This window comes from Podarcis muralis, chromosome 6 (assembly GCF_964188315.1).
Source record: "Podarcis muralis chromosome 6, rPodMur119.hap1.1, whole genome shotgun sequence".
Lineage (NCBI taxonomy): Eukaryota > Metazoa > Chordata > Lepidosauria > Squamata > Lacertidae > Podarcis > Podarcis muralis.
In genome coordinates, this window is record NC_135660.1 from 51,545,360 (window position 1) to 51,572,803 (window position 27,444).

Genomic DNA, 27,444 nt, shown 5'->3' on the forward strand with positions numbered 1-27,444 from the left:
TGGTCCATACGCATGCATTCTCTACACATGAGTAACATGCGCACAGGGTTGGCACAGCCTGGCAGAACAATCAAGAAATGACATACTGGTAGACTGAATGTTTAGTTGAAAAAACAGTTGGGGAAAAGTTTTTTCCCCTCAAGAGATGCCTCAAAATGGTCAAATATACTAATTTCTGATCGCTGTAGAAACCCAAAATGTGCAAAGTGCTGATAAAAAGAATAATGGAAGTCTCAGCAATTAGCAACCAAAGTCCCATTAGAGGAGGACCACCAAGAGCTGGAGGCATGTTCTAGATGTGCCTACACACAACATTCTTCCTGGGTTATTGATAAGCAAAGAAGTTGATGAAGTGTGTCACAGCTGCACATGGTTGACAGTAAATTAGAAACATGCACGGAAGTAGGCATTTCAGTGAAGTGCATGCAGGCAACAGAAATGCTGAGCCCTTATTTGAAAAGAGCAGAACATTTGAGGCAGCACTTTAAAATATGGCTAAGACTGCAAGAAACTGTAGGCTGACCTCTTGCCAAAGGCAGCAAAACCATGACCACCACTTTTCTCCTATGCAGCACAGAGGTGTTAGTGAAGATCACAGCTACTTTTAAATGCCACATAAACTGGCAAACTTACTATGATGCCCACAGCTTTCCAGGGAAGAGGCCATGGCTGCATAATGAGAGCTAAGTATTGGTTAACGTAAGTTGTGTGGAGACACAACATGGTCTAAACTGTCAGGAAGGACCATGAATTTTCTGGGTGGTGAAATGACACTCTGACTATAGAAAGGTTTTTAGTTTTCCTAAGTTTATCTAACTCCATTAACACCTTGCCTGGTGTGCCACAAGGCCTAGTTGGACAACAACAGCTGTCTTATCCAGAGAGATGACTAGCTTGTTTTTATTGAGTGTACAGACGAAAATATTTGCTTGGGGGTTTAGAGCAGTTTAGCAGCTGCTGTATGTATTTTAGATGCTTTTGTTTAATACAATTTGCCTCTCATTTCCAGGTATAAGATAACTGGCAAACTACTTCTGGTAGATGCAATGCACTTAATTCTACAATATTTGTATGCAGGAAACTACAAACCTATAATAGGAGATTTTGAACATTACGGATATAGGAACTATAAGAACTGAAAGATGCAATGAATCTGGGTTTCTTAACAGATGGACATTGAACATTGTTAACTATGATTTTGATTCATAAGTGAAAACTATGACACTCAGGATTTTAGCCAGCTTCTGCTCATGGCCGATAAGTGCCTTACGTAGTATGAGTACCACTGGTGAAACCATGGTGGAAGGTCAGATTTGCCTTCCTTGTCTTAGAACTGGGGTGCTGCTTTAGTCTGCCTCCCTGAGCAAGTATTTATTTTATTTCATCAAGGAAGACAGATGAAGCCAGGTGGGGACAGAATTAAGCAACAAAATGGCAACCAAGCAGAAGTTGCATGAAACTGCATCCATATGAAACTGCATCCGTATGGTCAGTTCTTTGTATGAGCCAGCTCACTATGCTGCCTGTTTTAAAATGGCACAAAACATCCCTGGCAGATGAATCTTATAGAAATTATGGTCCACGTGGTGAACCACCACACATTAAGAGCCCTCTGCGTGGAGAAGCTTCCAAGCAAAATCAGACCATTTTATGTTAAGGCATAAAAATGAATTCCAGGTTCCCTCTGCAGTGAAAATGGAACCAGGATTAATCACTGGTTTGGTGCTAAGTATGAAGCTTGCAGAAGCATGAAGAAAGAGTGGCTGGGGAAATCCAGCCAGGTGGGCAGGGTATAAATAATAAAATTATTATTATTATTTATTAAATATCAGTTGAAAGGAAATTAGGTGAGAAATTAAGCCATTTATATAGATATCAATGCAAAACCTAGCTGGGTTGTATGATGTCTGAACAGGTAGATTATTTTAAAGGAAATAGGCCTCATTTACTTTCTTTTCCATAAGGAATTCAGTGGCATTGAAAGCCATGCCTTGGAAGCATCAGCTTGCTATTGCCAACTTCTCTGACTGATCCTGCCAACAGCAAAACAATACTCAAGGGGACACTGCTGACAAGATCCTGTTATAAGGCAGAACTACCGAGTTTTTGCTTTTCAAAAGTATCTAAGTACAGCTGTTATGGGTAAGATGGATAAAATAGTCCTTATATAAAATTCGTTTGGGCTACTGAGGTATAGCTATGTGGGTATGAATCCATTGGGGACTTTTCCTGTAGAAGCCTCTTTGAAACGAATGGAAATTGCATAAACTCTTGTGCATTTTTTTAAGGGTGTTATTCTGTAGCCACCTACCTAGGAGTAAACCCCAATGAATCAATGGAAAAACTTATGAGCAGACATGCACAGAATTGCATTGTTGAATGACTGAAAATGGTGCCCTAATTAGGGAACAGCTTAAAAAATAACTAATTTAGTACAGAACTTTTAAAAAGCACCACTGGCATTCCCCATGAAACAGAAGGAGGAATGTGTCTTTTATGATGATATCTCCTACAACATATTTGTATATAACCTAATAACCAAGAGAATCTACCTTTTCTTTTAAAAACTGTGCCTCTTCGCCATATGCAGAACAGTGCAGTTCTAAACATTTGTGCTCAGTTCTACTATTTTTAATGGGACTTACAGCCTAGTGAATGCACAAGACTGTAGCTGAAGACCCTTTTAATCAGGTGGTAGCTCAAAATTTCATAAGTCTTGCAGAGAAGTCCCCAGTACATTTGGGACAAGCCTTTTGGCTGCACATACATCCTCAATGAACAACAACAAAATGCAGCTCAACACCCTGGCTTGTTCCAAATCTGTTAAGCAGATCTGTTAATTAAGGAAAAACTTCCTGGTTGGTTGGATTGCTTGTGTGAAGAGACTACATGGATGGCCAAAAGGCTCACTTATATCTTTTCTTATTAAGGTGAGTTATGTTCATCTTTCCTTTTCTAAAACTGATTTGTGGCTGCATCTATCAGTAGAAGTGCATTTCTGTGATTACCTAAATAAAGCTCAATCTATCAGTTTTGGTGAGCTTTCAGTCCTAAACAAGGCATCAATATAAAATAATATCAAAATAAATTTTGATGTACTGCATAATTTAAGAAAGAAACCCAATACGATAATTCAGTAAAAACTTCCCTGCTGCTACAGGAGAAAGTCAAATTGTATATAACTTAAGGTCATTTCAATAAACAATTATGGTTACATGATTAGAAACTAGGAGGAGTTGCATTCAGTTAAGCACTACTCCAAGTAGTCCCATTGAAATTAATAGATGTAAGTTACTTATACCCATTAATTTCAATGTGTAGAATTCCAGGCTGCACTATGGAAATTGTTCCAGTGCAAGCATTTTTGCTTGCCAGATGGAATGATCTCCCCTTGTGCTGTTCTTGGGGTTTCCTGACCTGAGCAGATTTGGGGAGGTAGCAGGGGGCACACAGTGGGAGAAGTCCTTGTTGTGCCAGCGAGACTTATTGCATTGGTTTTTGCTACTGCAACAACTTAGCTGAATCCAACCCAAAGGATCTACTCTGAGTACAACTAAATTGGATACAACCCTACAGAATTAAGCCCTTCCCAGTACACATAAATGAAACAACTGACGCTCACTGAAAGGAACTTCCAGAAGTTAATGCCTTTTAGCACATCAATTAGCAATGAGAGCTGTCTGTCTCTTTTGTTTTCCCAACGCTAGCATCTTTATGAAGCTGTTGACCTTTTTCTTCAGTCCCCTTGTCTTGATTCACATGTCCAGGCGTGTGCTCTTTGGTTTTCTCAGGATTCAGTAGTACCATGGATTCTGCTTCCTTTTCTGTACCAGCAACCTTATTTTTAAGCCCCATGTTGGTTGATGACCTGGAAGCACAAAGCAACATGTAAATATAGGAAGAAATCATTAACATACTAACTGGCTTGCATCCCAACTTCAAAAGCACTAAGTACAGATTATTTGGCTATTTTGAGGGCAGAATATGGTAGCTGCCAAGAAGCTATAAGTATTGGAAAGAACAAGAAGAATTCTTTGGGGAGAACGAAATTGATGTGATTGGTGCAATTATTATTGGAGCAGTTTGGGCAATTGTTCAGGAAGGAAGGTAACTCAGCAAGGGCAAGGTGAAATAGAAATGCTGCCATTTCAACTGTTTTGTATTTGATTTGACGGGAAAGCCGTAAAGCCCAACAGTTTTAAAGAAAGAAAGCCAGATCACAGAAATAACCAATTGTCATCCTTGCAGAATTTTATGTTCAGGTGCCAGATTTCTTCAGCAATAAATTGCTACTTTATAACAGCAAAACCTTGTTCTTCCTCTGTGATCTTCATGGTTCAAATTATATACACCACAATCACACCAAACACTGGAACTTGAGACTAACTAATTCAGAACCTGTCTCTAGCCGATCCATTTGGCAAGTCCGTTTGGCCATTATTCAAATCCCAAAGTCTTATTTTATGCAGATTCTGCCTGGTGCTTATTTTTGTTTTTTTGCTGAAAGTGGAACAGCCCCCCCCCCCAACATCACCGTGAATGAAACTTTGGAAGTGACATAAACAACAAGAAGAGTTATTTTAGAAAATGCTACATCTGAAAAGCTGATTGCCCCAACACTATCAAAATGGTCCAAGCCATAAATGCCAAGGTCTTTAAAAAAATAAATCACTTTAGAGGTAACCATCTTTCAAAATCTCAACAGCTGGACTATTTAACACAATCTGGTGAATCAGAGTATAATTCTTCATTGGGATCTCCACAGGGGGCCTGCATTAGTGGATGGCAGCAATCCAACGGCTGATGCACTGCCAAAGAGTGTGAAGCCTGTGTCATTTACAATAATAAAAAAGGATAACAGAGCAATCATATTTATCACCTTTGAGGACAGAAAAATGGGAGATTAAAGTCTGTCACTATAACACAGTTTAATGGCAAAACCCAGTGATTATGTACTAGCACAAAATAAGAAATTGCCGCTCAGGGTTCCTTCGGTGCATCTCCGCCCCCAAGTCCCCTTTTTACACAACTGCTGTTATTTACAGTGCAATATTATTGTTAAAAACCATAAAATCTCTCTCAAGTGTTTACTGCTGACTTACCACACTGTATCCTGAGCTGAAATTTGGCACAGCTTAACGACACAGTGCAAAACAGATTTTTTAATTCTGTATAAAAGAGTACAATCCACTCAGCTTTACTGTAACTGTCAGTGGTACTTTATTGTTCTGAACACAATTTGTACAGGAGCAAATCATAGTGGGATTGCACTCAGCCCTTACTTCAGACCAGAAAAATCTCAGCAGCGTTGGTGAAACTTTGCTCTTCTGCTCTGGAATAAGTTTCAGCTGAAATGAAACTGATTTTAAAAAGTGCTATCTGTGCAGACTATTTTGGTGGGGAGGGCAGTTGGGAGGAGAAAAAACAAGTCTGCACTGTATTGCCATGAAGGATCACTCAGGCGTTTTTTTGACCTATAAACCAGTTTGTATGGCATAGTGTTTAACTAGTACTTGTAAAGGCAGATATGAAGTGACCGAGAGTCTTAACTTCTAGCTCTGTGCATACTCTATTGATAACACAAATTAATAGTTGTGCAGGAAGAAGAAAGGTTGGATATAGTCTCCCGTTTATGTAACGGCAGCAGCACTCAGTCCAGATTTTAAACATCAGCTAAATGCTATTAACCTTTGAATTAAGAACTAAAGACATAATTAACAAGATAAACAGTAACAGCTTGGGGTTTTACTGTGTAAGCTCACACAAATATTCTAATAATAACTGCTATCAGTCAAGAATTTCAAACACCTGCTGCCATTCTCAGTGCAAGGACTTATACATCACAAAAGATAACACAAATCATTAAACGTGGAAAGGAAAAGTGATAAGACAGTACTCCGCATGAGCATCAGGGTTATAGGTCACCTGTCCACCATTTTCATGCAAACAAAAAGAGTTAATCCAAACAGCAAACACAACAGCATAAGCTAAGGAATATGTGTGCCTTAGATTTATTTAGGTATTTTTATACAGCCTTTCATGTGGCATCCCATCATACACAATGCTCTTGGTTTTGATGCAGCATTTGCTTTACTACAATCTGAAACTGAAACCTTAAAAAAAATGAAACAATTCTCCAGAATACATGCCAATCTGACAAATGGCCTTTATAATTTGTAGAAGTAATGGAAACACTGTCATATCTTGCTCTAGAGTCTAGAGCAACGTTCTCTATCTGATGTTTATGGGATATCTCCATTGACTGTAAAGCCTCCAGAGTGCATTAATTCCAATCCTACAAAGGGAACTAGAAACTAATTTGTCACCTTGGAATTATTAAAACACATAGCTCCTGGTGAATATGAATCGTGCATCTGAGCCACGGAAGACCACTATCAGTGACTCCCCCAAAGACCTCCTCCCCAAAAGGCCTCTATGATTGGACAGGGACATTGGGGATCAGGAAGTCCTTGAGGCACCCTGGACCCAAATTGTTAATGGCCCTGTAACCTGGCCTGGTAGCATACTGGCAACCATTGCAGACTTTTGAGTACTGGAGCTATGTGCTGGTCATAGTCTGTCCCCACCAGCAGTCTAGCCACAACATTTTGCACCAGCTAGACCCCCTGGGTCAGACCCATAGAGTTCTATGCTTAGTACTGATTACAAGCCATCAGGGTATTACTGTTTGAAGTAACAGGCTCCTGGGTTACCCGGGAGTAATCTCATTGAGCAGTACTTATACAACACATTAGATACATAAACAAAATACTGAGCAGAAATGCTAAGGGCTCCTGCAGCATAGACAGGTGGATATGAATGGGGACACAACATTGGAGACCTTGTGCTAGATCTCATTTTTAAGAAATATTCTTAGGATTTCTTCTAGCCATTGTATGGCATGCAATAAAGAGCAGCAAGAAGATGCTGAAACTGCTCAGTTTTCAAGCATGCTTCTGATGTATCTATGCACCCTTCTTTCGCCATCCACAAGGCATCAATCTTTTAAGGAAGAAGATTCTCAACTTCCAGCACATCCTGTTGTTCTTTCCAATTTGTTGTTAAAGCTTAATTGCCCATGCACAAACTGCACACAGAAAACCTTTGTAGTTGACTCTCTCTAAGGCTGAGCTGTTTCCTGCAGTGCCAGTAGACAATTCAGTGGTGCTAAGATTACAGCTGAGGGAAAGAGAAAATCCTTTAATTGTATAAAATCATCAGATTAAACCTTACCCAATATGTGGCTTCTTCTGTTAACCGAGTCCTCTACTACATGGAAATGTTTACTAAGTGCAGAGAACGTACTAAGTAAAAGGAAGGGGGTAGGGGGAAGGTTGGAAGAGCAAGATACAGCAACTTTCCCGTCCATGTACATACACCACAGGAACGTCAGGAACTGTTCCACACTGAACAAAATTAGCACCTAGTTTCTCTGAAGAAACTGCCTAAATGAAACTCCTGCTGTGTTTAATTTTGCAGAGAACAATTGGATTAGGTCTCACGTATTATACACAACCTAACCTCCATCCACTGGTATTTTCTCTTGGTCTTTCATCCTTAAAGCACTTCCTCTGCAACTTGGGTTGAGCATGGGAGCTGGGTTCAAATGTACAGCGGACTTTAATGATAAATTCTTAATACTGACAGCAAACCTCATGCAAAGCTTATCTTAAGCTGCAAAATTCAATCTTGTGTATGAATGAAAAAATAGCTAAGTAACTATTCAAGCCAATACAATTCTCCCTAAGATATTCTGTGACTGTTTTCTGTTTTCTTTCTTTCTTTTTAAAAGTATTTCACTTTCTGTGACTTTGAGTTAGTGGACAGTGGACTGTAAATAAATGATATTGGATATCTGAACATATAAGACTAGCAGACTTACTTTACTTTTAAATTCTAAAAATTGAATTTGCCAACCTGTTGCAAACTAGTATGTGTGGTTTAGCAGATCTCTTCCTTTATTGACTTGCATGTCACCTTGTTATGAAACAGATACATGTTCCAGTGCCCATCTCCCTCAAGTCATGCCTCCTTCTTTTGCATGCTCCATCAATCAACTTTGTTCTCCCCTCAAAATATGCAATTTACTTACGTAAGCTTATTGGAAAAGTAGGGTGGTCAGTGCAAAAGGAGGGCTTCATTCAGTGTTCTCAGCATGGAGGTGGAAACACATTGTGGCCAAAAGACCAAAAGAAAAACCATGGATTTGCAGAGGTTAAGCTGTAAGCAAGAAGAATTAGGCAAGACTGTTTGGCTGCTTATGAGGCGTGAAAGTTAAGGCAGGAACCTAAACTTGCAGTGTTCATGCTTTGGGATGCATAAATCAACGGGGAAATGTCTTAACTCTTCTCTTAAACTGCAACCTGTATCTTTTAGCCCTCTTTTTATAATATAACAACAACCAGGATGATCACCAGTTTCTTCCAGGCTGCCAAAATCAGTGCAAAAGCATTACAAGTTTTTCTAGGCACTGAAAAATAGAGCAAATTGCAAGAACACTAAATAAATGGAGGAATACAATGACATGGCACATGATTTGTTCATTCCTGTTGTTGCTTACAAAGCAGCTGACAATTTCTGAAATCCCCCCCCCCCCAGGCTTTTAAGTAATATCATGACAGCAACATGCAACAACACTAATCTGGTCTTTCTTGGAAAAACACCCAGGAGAAGATCGTACAAGCTGTTGGGACAACAAACCAAGTACTCTTACAATATTTGTTACAATGAAAGCTAAATCTGTTCTGGTGCAACTTTAACCCACTGTCCTTCCCACAGAAGTAGTAGTAATAAAAGGAGTTGTTTGACTTCACAACAGCCTTTCTGAAATTATAGCATGCTGCTCTTTAATCAACTCCATGCTGCAATTCCATGCTGTAACATATTAATCCAACTGCTCTTCTTTGGCTTAAGTATACATAAGTGGGCACAAATTTGCCATTAAACATGGTAGTTCCTTTAGCCTTTGCTTCTCCTTTGTATATTTTAGTCACAATGAATTAGAAATAAGCCTTCTGAAGTTTATATCTAACAGCCAAACTATATGCTATGTTAAACACACTGGCCTGTTTAAACTGGTCAGCTTCATAAACCAAGGAAATGATTATCTCAAACCAGGCCATAGTTTAAAAAATAAATAAATTGTTTTTAAAATTATTTTTAAAAAGCAGCTGCAGTGCAATCTGATAACAATCAGGACTGTGGAGACAGGGACACACTGTCACTGGTTCAAATTTTTATCAGGATCACAGTCCAAGGAGGAAGGGTGAAAATAAAATCTCTCCCATCTCACTACAGTCTGATCACCCCCACACAGTAGTGTAGCTAGCCGGGGGGTGGGGGTGGTCCACTGGGTGCCACGGGGGTCTGTAGTGCGACACGGTGGCTACTGTGCGTTGGGGGTTGGGATTCTGGGCAGCGGAGCCACTTCCCATCCCTGAAATCAGCGGGTGCCCTAAAAAAAATTGAACAACAATGGTCTGTTGCTACGCCACTGCCCCCACCACACTGCTTTTTGAAGAATCATGGAACACCAAACTATGTGTTCGGTGTAATGTGGAATCTGTCCCTTGTCCTCACGTCACAAAGCTTGACTCATGTTTTGTCAGAATGGTTCTGTCATCCTACTACAGTGCTTATTTGCTATATATCATTGTGTGCTCTCTCTCTCTCCCTGGGATGTATGGGGTCTTAGGGGAGCAGTAATACCTCTGGTGGGGGACATGTTGTGCTCCTTTTGGGGAAGTCTTTCCACCTTTGGTCCCCACCCTGCACACAGCTCTCACCTGTGGCTCCTAGAAGCTGTCAGCGTGTGAAAGTGGCCACACCCTGGGAATGGCTTCGACTGGCCGGCTAAACCAGGTGAGAGTAGCTGATGGGTCTCAAACCCTTGGTGGGTTAGGGACTTCTCCTGCTTGCAATGACAAGCTCTGCAGATTGAGTGGATGACGCCTTGTATGCCTCCTTCTGGCAACTCCTGCAGCCAAGGTGGTGCCAAACATACTCCTCTGCTTTCCTTTGGACCACATCAGTGAGGCCAAGAGGGGGTCTTGTCGTCTAGACAGCCCAGTACTTCCATACACACTGCCCAGGCTTGCATCCTGAGGAAGTCACTTTGGTGCTGCTAATGCAGCGGTTTGACTTCATCCCCAGAGGCATAATCCATCGTCTTGCAAGGTAGATGGATGTCAACAATTTCTCTTTGCCACTCTTTAAAAAGTGCCACAGAGTTTTGTACAATTATACACGCCTATAATATTTAAACAGTGACTCATGCAAACATAGATGCAGGGAATGCTCATATAATCAAGGCAGCCAAGTACAAAACAAGATAATGTGACTATAAGGCATTTGAGCAAACCCAAGAGGGTTTAAATTGGCAAAGGTTCCACAAGAAAGCAAGCCCTAACCCCAAAATCCCCATGTATGGCAGCTACTTTAGCCTAAAGGGGCCATCTAAGGACATTCAGCTGCAAGCAAATCAGGTCTTGAAACTGTCCAACAACGTTAGCACCTCTGCAACAGACTATTTCTAATGTGTATCTATAAATATAAATTAGACTATGCAACTCTTAAAAATACTGATCAGTGTCCTCTTGTTCTGGTAACAGCTAAGTGGCCCCTGTAGCAGTTGCTCTTTGTAGCCCCCACAGAGGGGTACTCCCCTAGTTAGCAGTAGATTCTGAAAGGCTGCTCAGATTGCCCCAGGTAAACATTGCCAAATGGACCCACAATTCAGCAGTTTCATAAAATGGCCATTGTCTACTGGCTGCATGATTAGGTCACACCAAGACTACATCGCCTCTACAAAGCCAGTGACACTTGTTTTACTTTTTAAGCATATAATTTTAAATAAGAAGGTGTCCTTTTTGGTTGTTGCTGAATAGGCAAGCTGCATAATCAACAGAGTTTCACGTATGCTTTTACAGCTCCTAACAACTATGACAGTCGATACAAGATCCTTTTCATGGTCAATTCATCACGCATTCTGGGAGACCTTGGGCCCCGCAATTATTTCATTTCCTTCCTTGCAAATGCAATTTCCACTTACTTTACTAGAATAAAAGGTAGACAAAAAAGGTAGCAAGAGTAAGTAGAATCTTCTGATTAACATTATCCATCCAAAGCAGTGGAAATCCACAGATGAACAAAGCCGTAGTTCACAGAAAAACAACAACTCATCCCTGAACTAAATTGCCTTTGTGTTTCACTAGTGGCTCACAAATGCAACAATAATGATGTCAAATTAAACACATTTAATCGGAAAGATAGAAACTCGGTAATCTTTTATCAGGGATGTGTGAATGAGAAGAAACAAAATACAACTGGAGAGAGCTATTTCCTTTCAAAACATACTTTAAAAAACACACATTTAAAACAGAATGAAATGAAAACCATAAAAGCAAGAGAAATAAGAAATAAGGTTTTTAGCCTGTTTTTACGAATGATAAAGGAAGCACACAAAAATAGGCGTGAATTGAATTTCCACTTCATTTGCTGAGATTTACCCCTTTGAACTATGAGATGCAGTTGTTTGAGAATAGGTGTTCCTTTTTCAACTGATAGAACAGGAAATCAGAGCTTTAATTAACCATGATTATAACATTTTGCTGATCTGATCTGTCTCACCTATTTCCTTTTTTCCTCTTTAAGTAATAAACTGCCTAACATCCTGGAAAGAGGACCAAACGGAAAGCATCAGAGAAGTTTATAGAAAGCTGGGGATTGTTATAAAACAAACTGACCCTCGACCGGATCTGTCTGAAGTGTGCATTTCTGAAGCAGGATTAACTCTTTGATGATTAAACAGCACTTTGAAAGAAAATGTACAGTCAGGTAATACCTTGGGCAAACCAAACTGCGGATTTATTCAGCCAAACAGATGGAAGCTTCAAAGCTCTTGATCACAACACCTCCAGGTAGCTCAGCATTCTGTTTACCGCTGATTAAAAGTTGCATTGCCAGCTGCATCTTAGGCTAAGAAAATACACATATTCCTGGCAAAATGGAATATGCATTGCTGCTGCTGAGATATATTGTCTAATTAGTTAATGGCTAATTTGCAGTAGTATAATTCAGTTATTCAGGACTGTGGCAACCCAAGAACTGCAGCTGACATTTAAATGGGAACATGTATACATCCCAAACACTGAAAAATGAAATACAAATAAGAGACAGCATATTATGACATTTAATGATATAAAGAACGATATTTCAGTTTTCCATCTTCACAGAGAGTAATGCCCGAAGCCTTTGTTATCTCAACTAGATTAAACTTAGGGCATTAACTAGAAGGCTCTAAGATCCAGCACTGGAATAATTTTTCATGCTCCCAGTTTCAACAGCTGAGATATGCAAGTGCTTCAGTCTACTTTGGTACAGAAATCATGCAAGTGAATATGAGCAGTATTCACAATCTTTTTTAAAAATGCAAATGTTATTTTCTGCATTGTGCTTGGAAGTCATAGTTTTATACCTGCTGTGTCATACACGTCTAGATCTTCTTGCAATGTCAACCCCTATTTTTGAATGGAGGGGTTTTGAAAGACCTAATGACTTTTGATCTCATTGCAAGGGGAATCATCAACAAACATAAACTACTTACTGAATGTCGGAACTTGTGCTTTCAACCATTTTGTGACACTTTTCATCTGACCCCAAAGAACTGGGACCAAGTTCTGCTGCCAGAGTTTTCTTGTTCAATCCAGACTGTGTTTCAATGGAACCCAACACTGGCATAGATTTGGATTCAGAAGAAGCCAATATTCCAATTGGATCTAAAACCCAAAGAATACAGCATCTGCATTATTAAATTACATTATTATACACTTATAGAGTGGCATTGTGCCAAAGCATTAATTAGTCCAGATCAATTTTGATCACTATATGCACCACTTTCTATTGAAGATTGTGCCACTTAAGACACACACACACACTCACTTTTTCAAGGTTTTCTTCCCTGATGTATTATCTGGATGTGCTCACTTTGGAAAATAATTAGCATTTTATTTGTATGTACAACTACTCTTGGAACAATGAATAAGGTTTTCTTATTTCCTATGAGTCTGAAATCATATTCCTGATGTACAAGCTTATATGATAACTATCAGTTATTGTTCCTATGATACACAGGTGTTAATTTACGAACCTATTGGAAAGAAAGCATATCGGTGGAAAGGATCACAATGGCTTTAGTGTCAGTGTCTGAACTTCAGAGCAGAAGGTTGCCTAGAATGGCTTTACTGAACAATGCTGGGGATGTTAGAGTGCAGCTCTTATGAGACCATAGATCAGCCAGGAAAGCAATCAGAGCTCACTCAATTAATGAGGACTGAAATGTTAAAGGTTTCAAAAGGAAGGCAATTAGACCTTTGGAACAGCATTGAAGAGATAACATAATTCAGTTGCAGGATCAGAAAATATCTTGGTAACTTACTGCTATTCTCTTGATCGGTCGTCACCTTCCTGAGCCGCAAAATTCTTTCTAATTCTGTTTCATTACTATCTGCCTCAAGGGATTTTAGGCTTCTTGAACTTGCAGATGTATTCATTGTTTCCTAAAATAAAATATATCAGTAAAATGTTCGGCCATGTGACAGTCAACAGAAGATGCCATAACCATACATCAAAATTTGCTGGAAAGCATGTAATCCTGACTTGGTTACCAAAAATTCTTCACACATGGGGCTGCCCTTGAAGACTACATAGAAAGTCCAGTTGGCTCAGAATATAGTAGCCTGATTATTGACTGGAACTGGTCACTTGGAACTTATCTCAACAGCATTAATGATAATAATAATAAATTCACTCCTTGTTTGTTTCTATGTACAATTCAAGCTGATGCTTTCAACCTACGAATGGCTTGGCACCAGGATATACTATTGCATACTGGTGACACTTTGCCCCAGTTCTCCCAATGACCACCGCCAGCAGCTTCATATAGACATCAAATAACACTGGAGACAAAATTGTGCAGTGTCCCCCAGAGATCAACTAACAGAGTGTTAAGGCACACTCACCTAATGCTACTTTCTGGAACCGACCCTGTAAGCAGAAGTGAAAGCACCATAAAACAGTGCCCTCAGCTGCTGACTCATAGAGACAGTCCAAGATGTTACAATGATCAATGACATCAGAAGCCACCAACAGATTCAGCAGAATCATCAGGGTTACACACCCTTGTTCCTCTCTTGAAGGAGGTCCTCTATCAGGAATACAAAGGCTAATTCTGGTCTGAGCTCAGAGCTGGAATGGGTCAAGATAATCAGCTTCATCCAAGAGCATCTGTAACTGAATACCTACCACCATCTCAATCACCTTGCCTAGCAAAGGTCTATTGGTAATTGGGCAGCAGCTGGAATAAACCTCTGAGTCCAGGGTTGGTTTTTTTCAAGAATGGCCATATCACTGCTTCCTTTAAGGAAGTAGGAACCACCCTATCACACAATGAAGTGTGATCTACCCAAAACAAAAAAAATTCCTTCCAGTAGCACCTTAAAGACCAACTAAGTTAGTTCTTGGTATGAGCTTTCGTGTGCATGCACACTTCTTCAGATACCATACCAAGCTCATACCAAGAACTAACTTAGTTGGTCTTTAAGGTGCTACTGGAAGGAATTTTTTTTGTTTTGACTATGGCAGACCAACACGGCTACCTATCTGTAACTGTGATCTACCCAGTTAACCTTCCATGGTAGGCACAAACCAGCCAATGGGCATGTGTTGAGAGCATGTATTAAGCCACACAACTGCAAATCCTTCAAAGGGAAGAGTTAGTCTCCTTCCCCATGGAACTGGTGCAGGGCCAATACTAAACTGCATTTCCTAGCCTGCACATGTAAAACCTCAATTGTGCTCATGCTTCTCTTGACTATTGGGAAGAAAATGGAAAATGCAGCACATTAATTCTTAAAATTGGCACATCTTTCAAGTTTTCAGCAAAACAGCACTTAATTCGCAATGTTTCCTTCAATTAACTTAAATCCTGCATTTTGTTAGCATTCTGAATTTAACAGAGGAGGCATATTATTAACACGTAACTCCTTGTTATTGTGCTCATGCTACAGATCTAGTAGCAAAGGAAATAAAGTAAGGTGTTTTACATCAAGCTTGAAATGGAACAAATTAATATCACTTTGTTTACAACAATTATACGGAGACCTACACAAAATGCATAATTAGCACAGTAACAATATGCATATAAGGATTTAGCTTTACACCTCCCAACCTTATTTTTCCTGTCTCACTGTGCTAATGACTAGCCTGGCAAATGCACTAGAAGTTGGTTTTATCGAGTGTTCCTTTTACTTTTCATAGTGAAGCGATTTGCATGGAACCAGTTAGATCTATTAGACCGGGTACTAAGATTCAGCTGAAATTAGGCAGGCGTAAATCTGTCAATTTCAGTTTCTCATTTCCCCCAATCTTAAATTAGGTACTCCACATTTCCATATTACTTTGTGATTTTTTAAAAAGGTCTCCTCAGCATGTAAGTGCTGATTTCTCCTAATGTACGCATTTTTGCATGCAATTTCCCCTGATATAGTGCATTTTTAATGTTATTTTCACACATGTATGCATTATATACACATTTTACCCTAGTATATTAATTTTTATACCCATTGCTTGGCTGGAAAACTGCACTGTAAAATTTGGAGAAGCACAAAATTTGAATGATGGGCATGTTTCAGTTCGTGAATTGTTTCAGAAAGTGAGAATTAGGTTCACCATTAAATGTCATTTGATCTGAATTTCTTCCCCATCCCTAGGTGAAATCTTTGGAATGTCACATGAGCTCGCATAATTAAGTAAGAAAAAGAAAACATAATTCTGAACATCTGTCTACATCCATCCATCTTGTTTTCCTTGGGGCACTTTTCAGCAATGACACAAGGACACAAAGTATAATGCAAAGTTGTTGTTTTCTCTCTTTTTCTTACCAGAATTCCCTTTAACTCTTTCATTGCACTCTCAGAGGGTTTGGGTACTTCTGGCTGTAAATGAGAACAAAACACCCATATAGGTAATGTGATTTTGCAGACATTGACTAAAGCACTTAAGGTGTGCAAAAGAGGAAAACTGGAGGCAAGGATATTGGAAGAGGATATTTCTTTCACCACAAAGAAATACACTAGACTATGCTAGCTTCCCAGTAGGTGGGTTCCTGTTGCCTACTAGGAGGGAGTGGGGTGGGGTGGAAGGGAGGTTGGTGTGGTGCAAACATGCTGACAGGAGCACTGAACTGGCTCTGCTGGTGTGTTTGCACAATACTGACCTCCCCCCACCTCAGTAAGCAGGTGACCTACCTTGCAGGAAGCTAGCGCAGAAATTTGATCTCGCCCAGTGACTGCTTCTGAATGAAGTAATAGAAATCAGATGAACCTTAATAGTAGAAAATGGTTTGGGAAACTTTCAAAGAAGTTATTATTTTGCTATCTGCCTGGGTCATCTCCCCTTGAAAGGGAAAATAAATGAGTGTGGTCTTATAAGTTAGTTATATAATGCTGCATTAACTCTGCAATCCAGGTTGGAGTGCCTCAGCGGCTGTTACCCTCTTTTCCTTCTGCCCAATATAATCAACCCCATTCCTTCTGACAGATTATGGCAAGCTCTTGCTTTCACAGGCGTTAGCTAGGGGTCAGTTTGAAGAGATAGTTGGGAGAGTGAGCCTCCCCCTCATTACTTTTTAGCAACCTACAGTTTATCTATCAATAGTCCAACAATATTTTGGGATTTAAGGTTGAAGCACACTGCACTAGAGGAGCTTCAGGACCCTTCTACTCTCCTGCAACAGAGCATGTATTTTATAATAACACAGTTCTCCCCCCGGCATGTTTTACATGCAAGTTGTTAACAAACCTTTGTCTTAGAACGGTTGGTCTGATTAACAGGTCTAAGGTGAACCCCCTTTTTAATTCTATCCATCATTTCTTCAACAGCTTGTCTCTTCAGATCCGATACTTCTCCTGTTGCAAAACAACAAAAAAGTCAAATTACTTTCTTTCAGGAGGTTCCTTCCTTTCATTGTAAATTGAGGAAAACAAAGAGCCAGAAAGAGCCTTCCTGACTCACACTGCTTAAGAATATTGATTTCCAAACCGTACTACAGAAGTTATAAGGCTAGAATTAAGGATGGGATTTGGAAGGGAAATGGTTATATTTTAATTATTATTTTAATATATTTCATATTACTTTGCCACTTTGCCAGCTCATATTAGGTGCTCATGCTACTACTCACTCAATGCTTTGACTTGCTACCAAGTTAACCTGGAATTCTACTAGCAGTTTTTGATTTACAAAAATAAGGTGGGTCCAAAAAATATACATCTCAAGTGTCAAATGCCAAGGTGAACAGGTGGCATCTTCAGCATTTACTGAAAGCTGTATAATGAAGGTGTCAGATACACCTCTGTGGGGAGGGAGTTCTACAGATTAGGGGCTGCCACAGTGAAGACTGTGGAGATGGTGGTTCAGAACCTGAAGACACACAGCTACTGCCCTAAATTGGCTCCCTGCTGCACACATTTGCCCTCCAACACGCGGAAGGCCACGGGAGATGGGCACTGGGATATGGATGAAGCTAGTATACACAACCCTGATCTCCTCCTCATTGCTTGAATGACTGAAAAGGGCTAAAGATGGTTCTTACAATTCAAGAACACAGGAGCATAATAGCCCTGCTGGATGACGCCAGTGGTCCATCTAGCCCAGGCATCCCCAAACTCAGCCCTCCAGATGTTTTGGGACTACAACTCCCATCACCCCTAGCTAACAGGACCAGTGGTCAGGGATAATGGGAATTGTAGTCCCAAAACACCTGGAGGGCCGAGTTTGGGGATGCCTGATCTAGCCCATCACCCCATTCTCACAGTGGCCAATCAGATTTCAGCAGGACCCGAGCACGGGAGCACTCTTCCCTCCTATGGTTTGCAGCAACTGGTATGCAGAAGCATTACTACCTTGGATCATGTAGGCAGAGCATAGTCACCATGGCTAGCAGCCATTGATAACCTTATCCTACATGAATTTGCCCAGTCCTGTTTTAAAGCCATCCAAGATGGTGGCCATCACTACCTCTAACGCAAAAAGGTTCCATAGTTCCGATGATGCACTGTGTGAAGTGAAATGAAAAGCTCAGATATCACCTTATTGAACTAGGAACAAGGTTCATTTTGCTGGGAAGAAAATGTGCTGTACCTGAGCCTTGCTGAGATGCCTTTTCTTTCTTCGCCATGCTGCTATTTGCATGAGACTTCTTACGAATCATTGACATCAGTGACCTTTCACAAAGTAAAGATGGAAGACAGTCACTCAAGCTTTCTCTTGAACCTGACACCTGCACTTTCAGAACCAACTTAGCACGCTTAGTTGCCCGTAGTCCCGTTTGACAAGAAGACATAACAAACACATGTAGAATCGGGGCCTGTTCCTATGACATGCATTGTGGAAAGAGCATTAACCGACAAACAGCTAAGCTTTCTAATTGACATGAGTGTTCAAACACTTCCAGGCAGAGGCAGAAATGTCACACCTCCTTAAAAAAAAAGATTTAAAAAATACAGAGAACATATTATTTGTTTCATGATTGCTGTTGACAAGGCATAGTGCAAAACACTCAAGATCTGAATATTAAAAGGTAACATGGCACCGTGACATGTGTGACAAAATAAAGCCTTCTCACACAATAAAAAATTGAAGGGTTAGGAACGTTAACATAACACATTACACTCCAGAGAACAATGCCACCCAGCAGGGAGCCTCTATATTGTCCCCTCATTTCGACAGTATGTATTTGCTGGAATAGGGCTACTGGTAAACAAACAAAATGAGAACAGAAAATAAAAACCCTCACATTATCTATGCTTTTGGTTCAATCTGCAAGGCATGATATTAATCTTAAACAGGCACTGCCAAGTCAATATTTGACCAAATATGAGAGGTTTGCTGTCATTCCTTCCTCCTTTCCTTTTACTTTAATACAAAAAGCTTTCAACATGCCTTAAAGGGGGGAATAGGGGGAGCTGTTGTTATTATTATGTGTCTGTACCTGGATGTCTTGAGCACCTTTTAAAATGCTAAATGGCAGGCAAATGAATAAATCAATCCAGTGATCTTTGAAACAGCCACCACAATTGCCTGCAATGTTTGGAGGATAAGCACATTTGAGAACGGCAAGAACACTTCCAAAGCATAAAGGCTAACCTGCATGACAGGTTGCATGCTGATTAAATTGAAATTGACCAATTTTCATTCTCTGTGTTAAAAAGGATCAAAGTGTGCCCCAACCATATTTTATCCTTTGTGAAGTATGCCAGTGACAATAGTGCAATGTCTATTACAAGTATAATGGACAGAAAGGATGCCTATCCCTGTCTCTCTTAAAAGGAATCTGGATGCATTTATTTATCTATTTAAAATTATTTATTTTCCATTCTCCCTCCATGAGATCAGAGAAGTTGACAGTAAAACAAGAAAAATAACAACAAACACACACTATAAAATATGAACAAATTGAGAAAAGAGTGAGGCCACGAAGTGGTGGGGCCACCACAGAAAAAGCCCTTTCACACACTATCAGCTTATGAATCACTGAAGAGGCAGTTGGAAGATCTCAATTCTTGGGCAGGATTGTACAAAACAAGTTGGTTCTTCAAGTACCGTGGTTCCAAACATATATGTACATGCACATGGCCTCTTTTTATTCTGTTTAAGTAAGCCCATCCCACACTGGTGGAGGAAGAGGCGTGCAGGGGGAGCGCCCCGTCCCTGGCAGCGCGATCCTGGTGGGGTCCCATCGCGGCTGCCCCCCGCCTGCCCGCGCTGGGCGCCACGCCCCCAGGATGCACGCCAGCCCCGCCCCTGCCTGCTCTCCGCCCCCTGGTGCCGGAGAATGAAGCTCCACCACTGATCCCACAGAAACAAAAACAAAAGCTACCTAACCAAAACTTAAACACATTGACAAGGCAACAGAAGAGAAGAGGTACATGAGCAAAAGGCTGTTTGGTCTGCAGGAGGGCTTCGCCACCTAAAACTTTCTATCATGTAAAGAAACAACTGCAGTTAACTGGATAACTCCTGTTTCTTTGGCCAATCATGTTATCATAGCAAGTGAGAGCAAAAGATGGGGTGTTGCATTGACAACAGGACATAACTCAATTTGTTTCATGGATCACTTTTAAAAAATTCCTTTATTGTGAGTAAACAATTTTACAATCTCCTAATTTAACACCTTTACAAAAACAAATTTACAATTTGTTAATTTAACACCCTGAAATGGTGTAATTGGTGTGATATATATATATATATATATATATATATATATATATATATAGGACTTATTAATAAGACTTAGCTGACCCAATACTTTTTGGAAGGAGAAAGAATAAACAGAATTCCTTTTAGCTTACCCCCACCCCCATAAAGACAGCCACTTGACCTGTGAATAGAGACGTATTAGAGACTAAAAATGAAAACACAAACGCCAGTGTTAACCTCAAAAGAATTAAAGGACATTGTTTTGTGTAGAAATGAGATGGCTTGTATATCAACTACATGAAAGTTGTTGATGAAAGACCAGCAGGAAGATGCATATAAAAGAATTGCTAAATAAGCTAGATGCTTGGAGGAACACAAGACTAAGTCTAGGGTGTGGGGAGGGAGTAAAAGAGAAAATATTTTTCCCCATCAAACACTTAATATCTTCTTTATTAGTATATAATACCAAGCTAGAATCAAACCCCTTTCCAACTTCAATCTCACTACCAGGAACCAAACAAGAGTTAAGGGTTAATTAAGTTTTACGATAATAGTTTAATCAGTGTGTCCAGCAGACTATCTGATGGAAATATAGCTACTATTAGTAACTGTGCTCATCAAATGTAAGAAAGCATGCAAAAAAAATCTTCCACAATCAGTTATCAATTTTAGATCTGGAATGTTTTAGGTTACACAAAAAATAATATAAATAACTAATAATAACCCCCATCATTCTGCCTGGACACTGAGGTCCAGCACCGAGGGCCTTCTGGCGGTTCCCTCATTGTGAGAAGTGAAGTTACAGGGGACCAGGCAGAGAGCCTTCTCGGTAGTGGCGCCCACCCTGTGAAACACCCTCCCATCAGATGTCCAACAGATAAACAACTATATGACTTTTTAGAAGACATCTGAAGGCGGAGGGACATTTTAATGTTTGATGTTTTATTTGTTTTATATTTTTCTGGAAGCCGCCCAGAGAGGCTGGGGCAACCGAGTCAGATGAGCAGCATATAAACAACAACAACAACAATTTTATTATTTGCCGTATTTTTCGCTTTATAAGACACACCAGACCACAAGACGCACCTAGTTTTTGGAGGAGGAAAACAAGAAAAAAATATTCTGAATCTCAGAAGCCAGAACAGCAAGAGGGATCACTGTGCAGTGAAAGAAGCAATCCCTCTTGCTGTTCTGGCTTCTGGGATAGCTGCGCAGCCTGCATTCGCTCCATAAGACGCACACACATTTCCCCTTACTTTTTAGGAGGGAAAAAAGTGAGTCTTATAGAGCAAAAAATACGGTATGTGCCACCCGTCTGGCTTGGTTTCCTTACAGCATATATAAAAACACAATAAAACATCAAACATTAAAAAACAGAATATCTTAAACAGACAATAAATAGCTTTATAATGAGGATTTAAGATATCATTCATTCAGTTGTTGAAAATGCGAACCTACAGTGTGCCTTCATCCAGGCTTTAGATCATGTGTGAATATTATTCTGCATTAAGCACTTCATAGATTTAAAACGGATTATACTCCTGCCTGGTTTTGGAATACCACAGAAAGGCTTTTAAGAGATACAGTACTGAGCACACTGGGAGCATGGCATGCAAAGAATCAACGGAGTAGCTGTTCTCTTCAAATAGACCTAAATTGCACTGGAAGTAAATAAAGCAGTTGGGCTGAGTAAAAAGATTAAGCAAATCACATGAGGCAAAAGGAAGGTAGAAACAGGAGGCTTACAAAACAGGGCTATTTGGGAATTCATGTGACTGAATTGGATGCTTTATGGCAGGCTAGGTTTCCATTAAAACTGCACATATTTAAGTTACACATTGATACATGTATTGAAAACCACTCTTGTTCAGAAAGTTTGGAACAATAAATTGCAAGGAAGCATTCATCCTTACAATTTTTCCCCTATGTTATAATGTCTGTTCTTGCTGAATGCTAAGCACACGCAGCTAACAGTTACTATGTTTTAATGGGTTTGGATTCATGCAATGTCCCAGGACCCCTGTAAACCACCTGCCATAATTTTGCTTTGAGACAAAGAGAATAACTCCAAACTTCTTAATGGCAGTGCATGGCTGATTCCTGAGATCACCTTCATATAGGCAGCGGGATATACTGCTAGTAGATTGGATGATTAATATAATTATAGAATTTTAGAGTTAAAAGGGACCTTGGAGATCATTTAATCCAGCTTCCTGTTATAATGCAGGATCCTTGAAAGATGGTTGCCCAGCCTCTGACCAAACACCTCCAGCAAAGAGCTCACCAACTCCCAAAGCAGAGAGGTATTAACAGCCTGATTGTCCTGCAGAATGGGTTATGCAACAGGTTAAATTTGTAGAAATTACATATGAACTGAGTATGTGTATTTGAATTTGGTTTCATCCAGTCACCCAACCTGTTTTTCTTCCTAGGAGGCAAAAGTGCATGTTTATCCTCAATATGCTTATAATTAACTCCTAAAACAGGGGTTGGCAAGGTTTACCTTACCTGGGCCGGATCACTCCTGCGGAGATTGTGGGTCGGACCAGCGCAGCGCCGGAAATCGTGTCTGTGTATGTCTGTGATGCCAGAAATTGCTTCTGCACAAGCCCAGCCGCTGGAAAAAATCACGCCTGCGTAGAAGCGATTTTTGGCATCTGCGCATGCACAAAAGCGATTTCTGAAGCTGCGGAAGAGACCTGTGTTGGGTTAGCGCAGCGTGCCAGGACTTGCTGAGGGGGTGGCTCGGTTCTGGGGTGGCCCGTGGGCCTCCATGGGCTGCTTCTGGCCCATGGGCTACATGTTGCCGACCCCTGTCCTAAAATCATATACTTCTGACCAGGAGCAGCGGGCAGAGAAGATCACGGCAATGCAGCTGTAGCACTGCTGCCACTTACCAGAAGGGAAAGGGAGAGGAGAGAGGTGGTGAGGAGCATGGCACTGTGAGGGCACACCTGTGGAGACAATCCAGTTCCCCCGCCACTCACCTGCACAGCTCTGACCTCCCTGCCACCTCAGTAAGTGGTTGCAGTGTCACTATCAGGAGGCCAGGGCTGTAATACAACGCCTTCATCCAGGCCACTCAGGCTTCTGTCTAAGCAAACAGTGTTAAGAATCAGTAAGTATATAATTTTACTTACCTTATTGGATTTGGAGGTGGAGGAGGAAGAGGAGGAGGAGGAGGAGGAGGAGGAGGAGGAGGTGGTGGTATAACATTTTCTGATTGGTGTATTCTTTTTTGAAGCTCTTCAACTGCACAGAAACAAAATTGAGTCCTCAGCTAAAATGTTCCTCTACCCATGTGTATTTAAATGATGCATGCAGGGGGTTGGCAAAATAAAAAGAAAGTCCTATAAAATGCAAATGGATTAACAGCCCAATGGACTATGTGAAACCCCAGATACAGCTTGTCAGAATCAATTAGGTACTGAGAGTCAGTAAGTAAGTATCCCATACAGAAATAATTTCACATTGTAAAAAAAACAAAAACAAAAAACAAAAGCTGCATTTTGGAGATTTTATTAAAATATCTAGGATGAAGATATCACTGCCTCTCTCTTCTATCACTGTCTGTTTTCTTATTATCTTAGTATTTTTGTGAGGAGAAAATGTCATCACGCTGCCATTTGTGTGGTTGTCAACAGGCGACCATGCAAACTGTATATAGCATGATAGCAAATGGACCAATAGCAAGAAAAGCAAGCAGACGACTCGATTGAGCAGGATGGCAGAGCAAGTCGATGAGTGAGCAGGCAGCCAGGTGGCCCAGGCAAGTCTTCCCTGTTTTACCACTGCCACCTGCCTGTTTGCTCAAGTGTCCAGGCAGCCAAGTGGCTGGGTCCAGGCAGGCTTTCACACGCTCCCTGTCATTGTCACACACACACACACACACACACACACACCCCACAGTTCACCCAAAACTCCCCCCCCTCACAGCTTGCCCCCAAATCCAAGAGCCCACTGCCATTTGCACTGGAAAGGGAAATGAGGAGGACAAAGTCTTTCCCTTCTTTGCCCTGCACTGCCACCCACTTCCTTCTGTAGGTGAGCTTGGTGAGCAACACAAGCAGGGACAGCAGTTCCTAGTGCTATCCTAATGAGGAAGCAAGAATTTTTTAATTGAAGTATGAGAGGAAATGTGATGGCTGTTGCCGTCATGTGCCAGACTTTTGCTCCTGAAGGTAAAGAAGCTGTCTGCTTAGTTTTCTTGGAGAAAACACCTCTCTGACCATAGCACTCCCTAAATATATAGTCTATGGTTTCCCTTTTGCATGCTCAATGTTTATGGAGTGTTGGAGTAACAATTAGGAGGGATGAAAAGATCTACATCCAGGTCCTTTGGAAATAAAGGATCACTGAAGTCAAATGAAAACGTATGGATTCCATAGAAGCATCATTTCTCTCTTTTTTCTGAGTCCATGGGTCCAACTTAATAGTGTTCTTTTCGGCTGGTCTCTGTTGCTAAACTTGGAAGCTAAATCTAGGACACACAATTGCATGCTGGGAAAAGCAACCAGCTTTGGCTCTTGAAACTAAATGTTTTTGTACTGATAACTGGTTTTCTTTACTCGTATTTCATAATACGTAGCTCTGGTGGGCATGCTACCACTTTGAAATCCCTGAAGAATCATTAGTGGCTTCTTCCTTCTCACTTTTTGATATAGTAAACAACCATTATTTTTATCGTTCAGATAATAGCTGAATGTGGCAGCCATTAAAGGACGCCATCAAGTTGAAATGTAGTCAATACATATACTCAGGTAATTTATTTCGTGTCCTATAGTGGTCCCTGAGTGGGTTCCCTTGGCAATTTCCATAGGTTTTCCAGTCACTTTACAAGGCTGTGATTAATTTAACACACAACACTGTAAAACAGTTTTAGGACCTTGCACAAAGGCATTAGTATGTTTTTCTTTTGACATTTTCCATCCACGTAATCCAGCTGCTTTAGGATAGTTAAACAGTACTTCCCCTGCTGGTAACTGTATTTTGAATTTATTAAGAAATGGCAATCTTAGATAAAGAGTAGTAAATTACAGTTTTTAGCATTTAATAGGTACGATGCTGTAAGCTGGTCAGGCACCATCCTGGCAAATAAGTCTTTGGTAACAACTAAATTACAGTAGTTTATCCATACTGTATGCATTCTAAGTGGTTTTGTCAGTGCTCCTGATGTCTTGCTTTAGCCTATAAACTGGACAAATAATAGCCAGCAAGTCAGACAGTTTCTACAGTCAGATAGTGAGGGGTAAATGTTTTGCCTGATGTGCAGGGAATTAGCCACGCAGCTCCCATGGATTTTAGCCATTAACACCCATGGGAGTTGCAAAGCTAATTCCTTCTGCATAGCCTTCGACACAGCATTTACTTTTTAAAATGTCAGTCGCACAAGGGCACATAACGTGTTGTTGCTTCCCAACTCTCACTGCAAAGCGCTAAATCATTTCTTGGAATATACTAATAACTTCTGCAACTAGAATGTCGTGAGGATATTTTTTTTAATCCCTATGTGACTTTTGCATTTGGAAGAAAGAATACCAACTGAGTGAATACAAAAGGGTTAGACAAGGTGGTCGTGATGCAACTTACGTCCTGCTGGTTTGAATGGAGAATAAGTGCACCTAGCTAAGGCTGCAATCCAAACTCACTCACCCCTGCCTGTGGAGCAACTACATCCACAACCCAGCCACTCACGGTGGCCACAGAGAAAGTGGTGGGAGGGCAACCAAGCCCGGCACAAGCTCCAGGCTGATGCACTGATAGGGTGCATAGCAAGTCCAGTGCTGGCCACAAGGACTGGAGGACTGGATCAAGATCCAGCCAATCCCGGGCTGGCTCAGCTCCTCACTGTCCTTAGAACACCCTGTTTGGGGACTTTCCAATGGCGGGGATACCACCAACAGGCCTCTACCCCTCAGCCAGGTGAAATGAGCAGTGGGATGCTTCCACTCAATCCAAAACACACAGAGAGAGACAGCCTGGTGTATGGGGCAGTTGGGTTGCTTTCTTTTGTAAGCATACATTACAAAACACATATTTATGAAGTTCTAGTCACGAATAAAGCTTGAAAACTCCAAGCACTGATTATCATGAAACAACATGGTTATGTCTTAACTGGAGTTCACATTTAATTCTATCTGTTTTGCATCCATCATACTAAGATTGAATATGGTATCAAATTTATTCAATATTTTACCTGAATGCTTTAGGTTTTTGATTTTTTCTTCAGCACTCTGGTATTTTTCCTCTAATTCCTTTTTATCTTCTTCTAAAAGTTCTAGCTGCTGCTTAAGGGATTTGATTTCCTTATTCAAGACTTCATTAGCTAATTGTTCCTCCAGTTCTTCAACCTGTTATTGACAAATACAAAATTGCAATGAAAATCAACATCTTGTTTTGTCCCACCCACCAACTTAACAAAGAAGCACACCCAATCAAGTCAAGCTAATGATTCCCCAGAACCCCAAAAATTATCTGGCAGTAGAAAAACTGGGATCCTGACAATATGTAACAGGAATACTGCCGAACCTTGGATCCCAAATGCCTTGGTATTCAGATGTTTTGGCTCCTGAACAAACCCAGAAGTGAATGTTCTGTTTTGCTAACGTTCTTTGGAACACGAACGTCTGACGGGGCTTCCGATTGGCTGCAGGAGCTTCCTGCAGCCAATCAGAAGCTGTGCTTTGGTTTCCGAACGTTCTGGAAGTTGAATGGACTTCTGGAACGGATTCCATTCGACTTCTAAGGTACCACCATACTCTAAATGTTGTTATTCAAACCCAGTGCTTAATAGTTCAAGGTTTAAAAAACATGCTCGAAATGAGGAAGCATTTGTAGCATTTATGAATGTATTGGGTTGTTTGTTTGTTTGTTTGTTTGTTTTAAATCTGTTCTACTCCAGAATTTCCAAGTTTTATAATGCAATCCTAAGAGTGGTCATGGGAGAGTGGGATCCATGACTGCATCCTAAGTCTTCCGAGGGCAGATCAATGGAGGAAGAGAACTGACATTTTTTTCTTCCATTTCACACCAGCTCCAGGCTTAGAGTAATCATTAATCATAGAGTAGACACATGGAACTCGATAGACGTGAGCAGGCACCCCCAAACTCAGCCCTCCAGATGTTTTGGAACTACAGCTCCCATCATCCTTAGTCCCAAAACATCTGGAGGGCTGAGTTTGGGGATGCCTG

The 27,444-nt window shown here is 40.7% G+C and overlaps 1 protein-coding gene across 3 annotated transcripts in view; it reads right to left on the reverse strand.

The window, feature by feature from the left end:
- Window positions 1-2,596: 2,596 nt before the first annotated feature.
- The window catches only part of SHTN1 (shootin 1), a 66,429-nt gene continuing 41,581 nt past the window's right edge, over window positions 2,597-27,444 (reverse strand). For all 3 annotated transcript variants that reach the window (XM_028730126.2, XM_028730128.2, XM_028730127.2), the window contains exons 10-17: window positions 26,450-26,603; window positions 23,394-23,505; window positions 18,196-18,278; window positions 16,858-16,964; window positions 15,939-15,992; window positions 13,436-13,556; window positions 12,605-12,776; window positions 2,597-3,868 (exon numbers count right to left, since the gene is read on the reverse strand). In XM_028730126.2, the coding sequence (XP_028585959.2) occupies window positions 3,664-3,868; window positions 12,605-12,776; window positions 13,436-13,556; window positions 15,939-15,992; window positions 16,858-16,964; window positions 18,196-18,278; window positions 23,394-23,505; window positions 26,450-26,603 (1,008 nt within the window). In that variant the 3' untranslated portion in view covers window positions 2,597-3,663. The remainder of the gene's footprint in view (window positions 3,869-12,604; window positions 12,777-13,435; window positions 13,557-15,938; window positions 15,993-16,857; window positions 16,965-18,195; window positions 18,279-23,393; window positions 23,506-26,449; window positions 26,604-27,444) is intronic.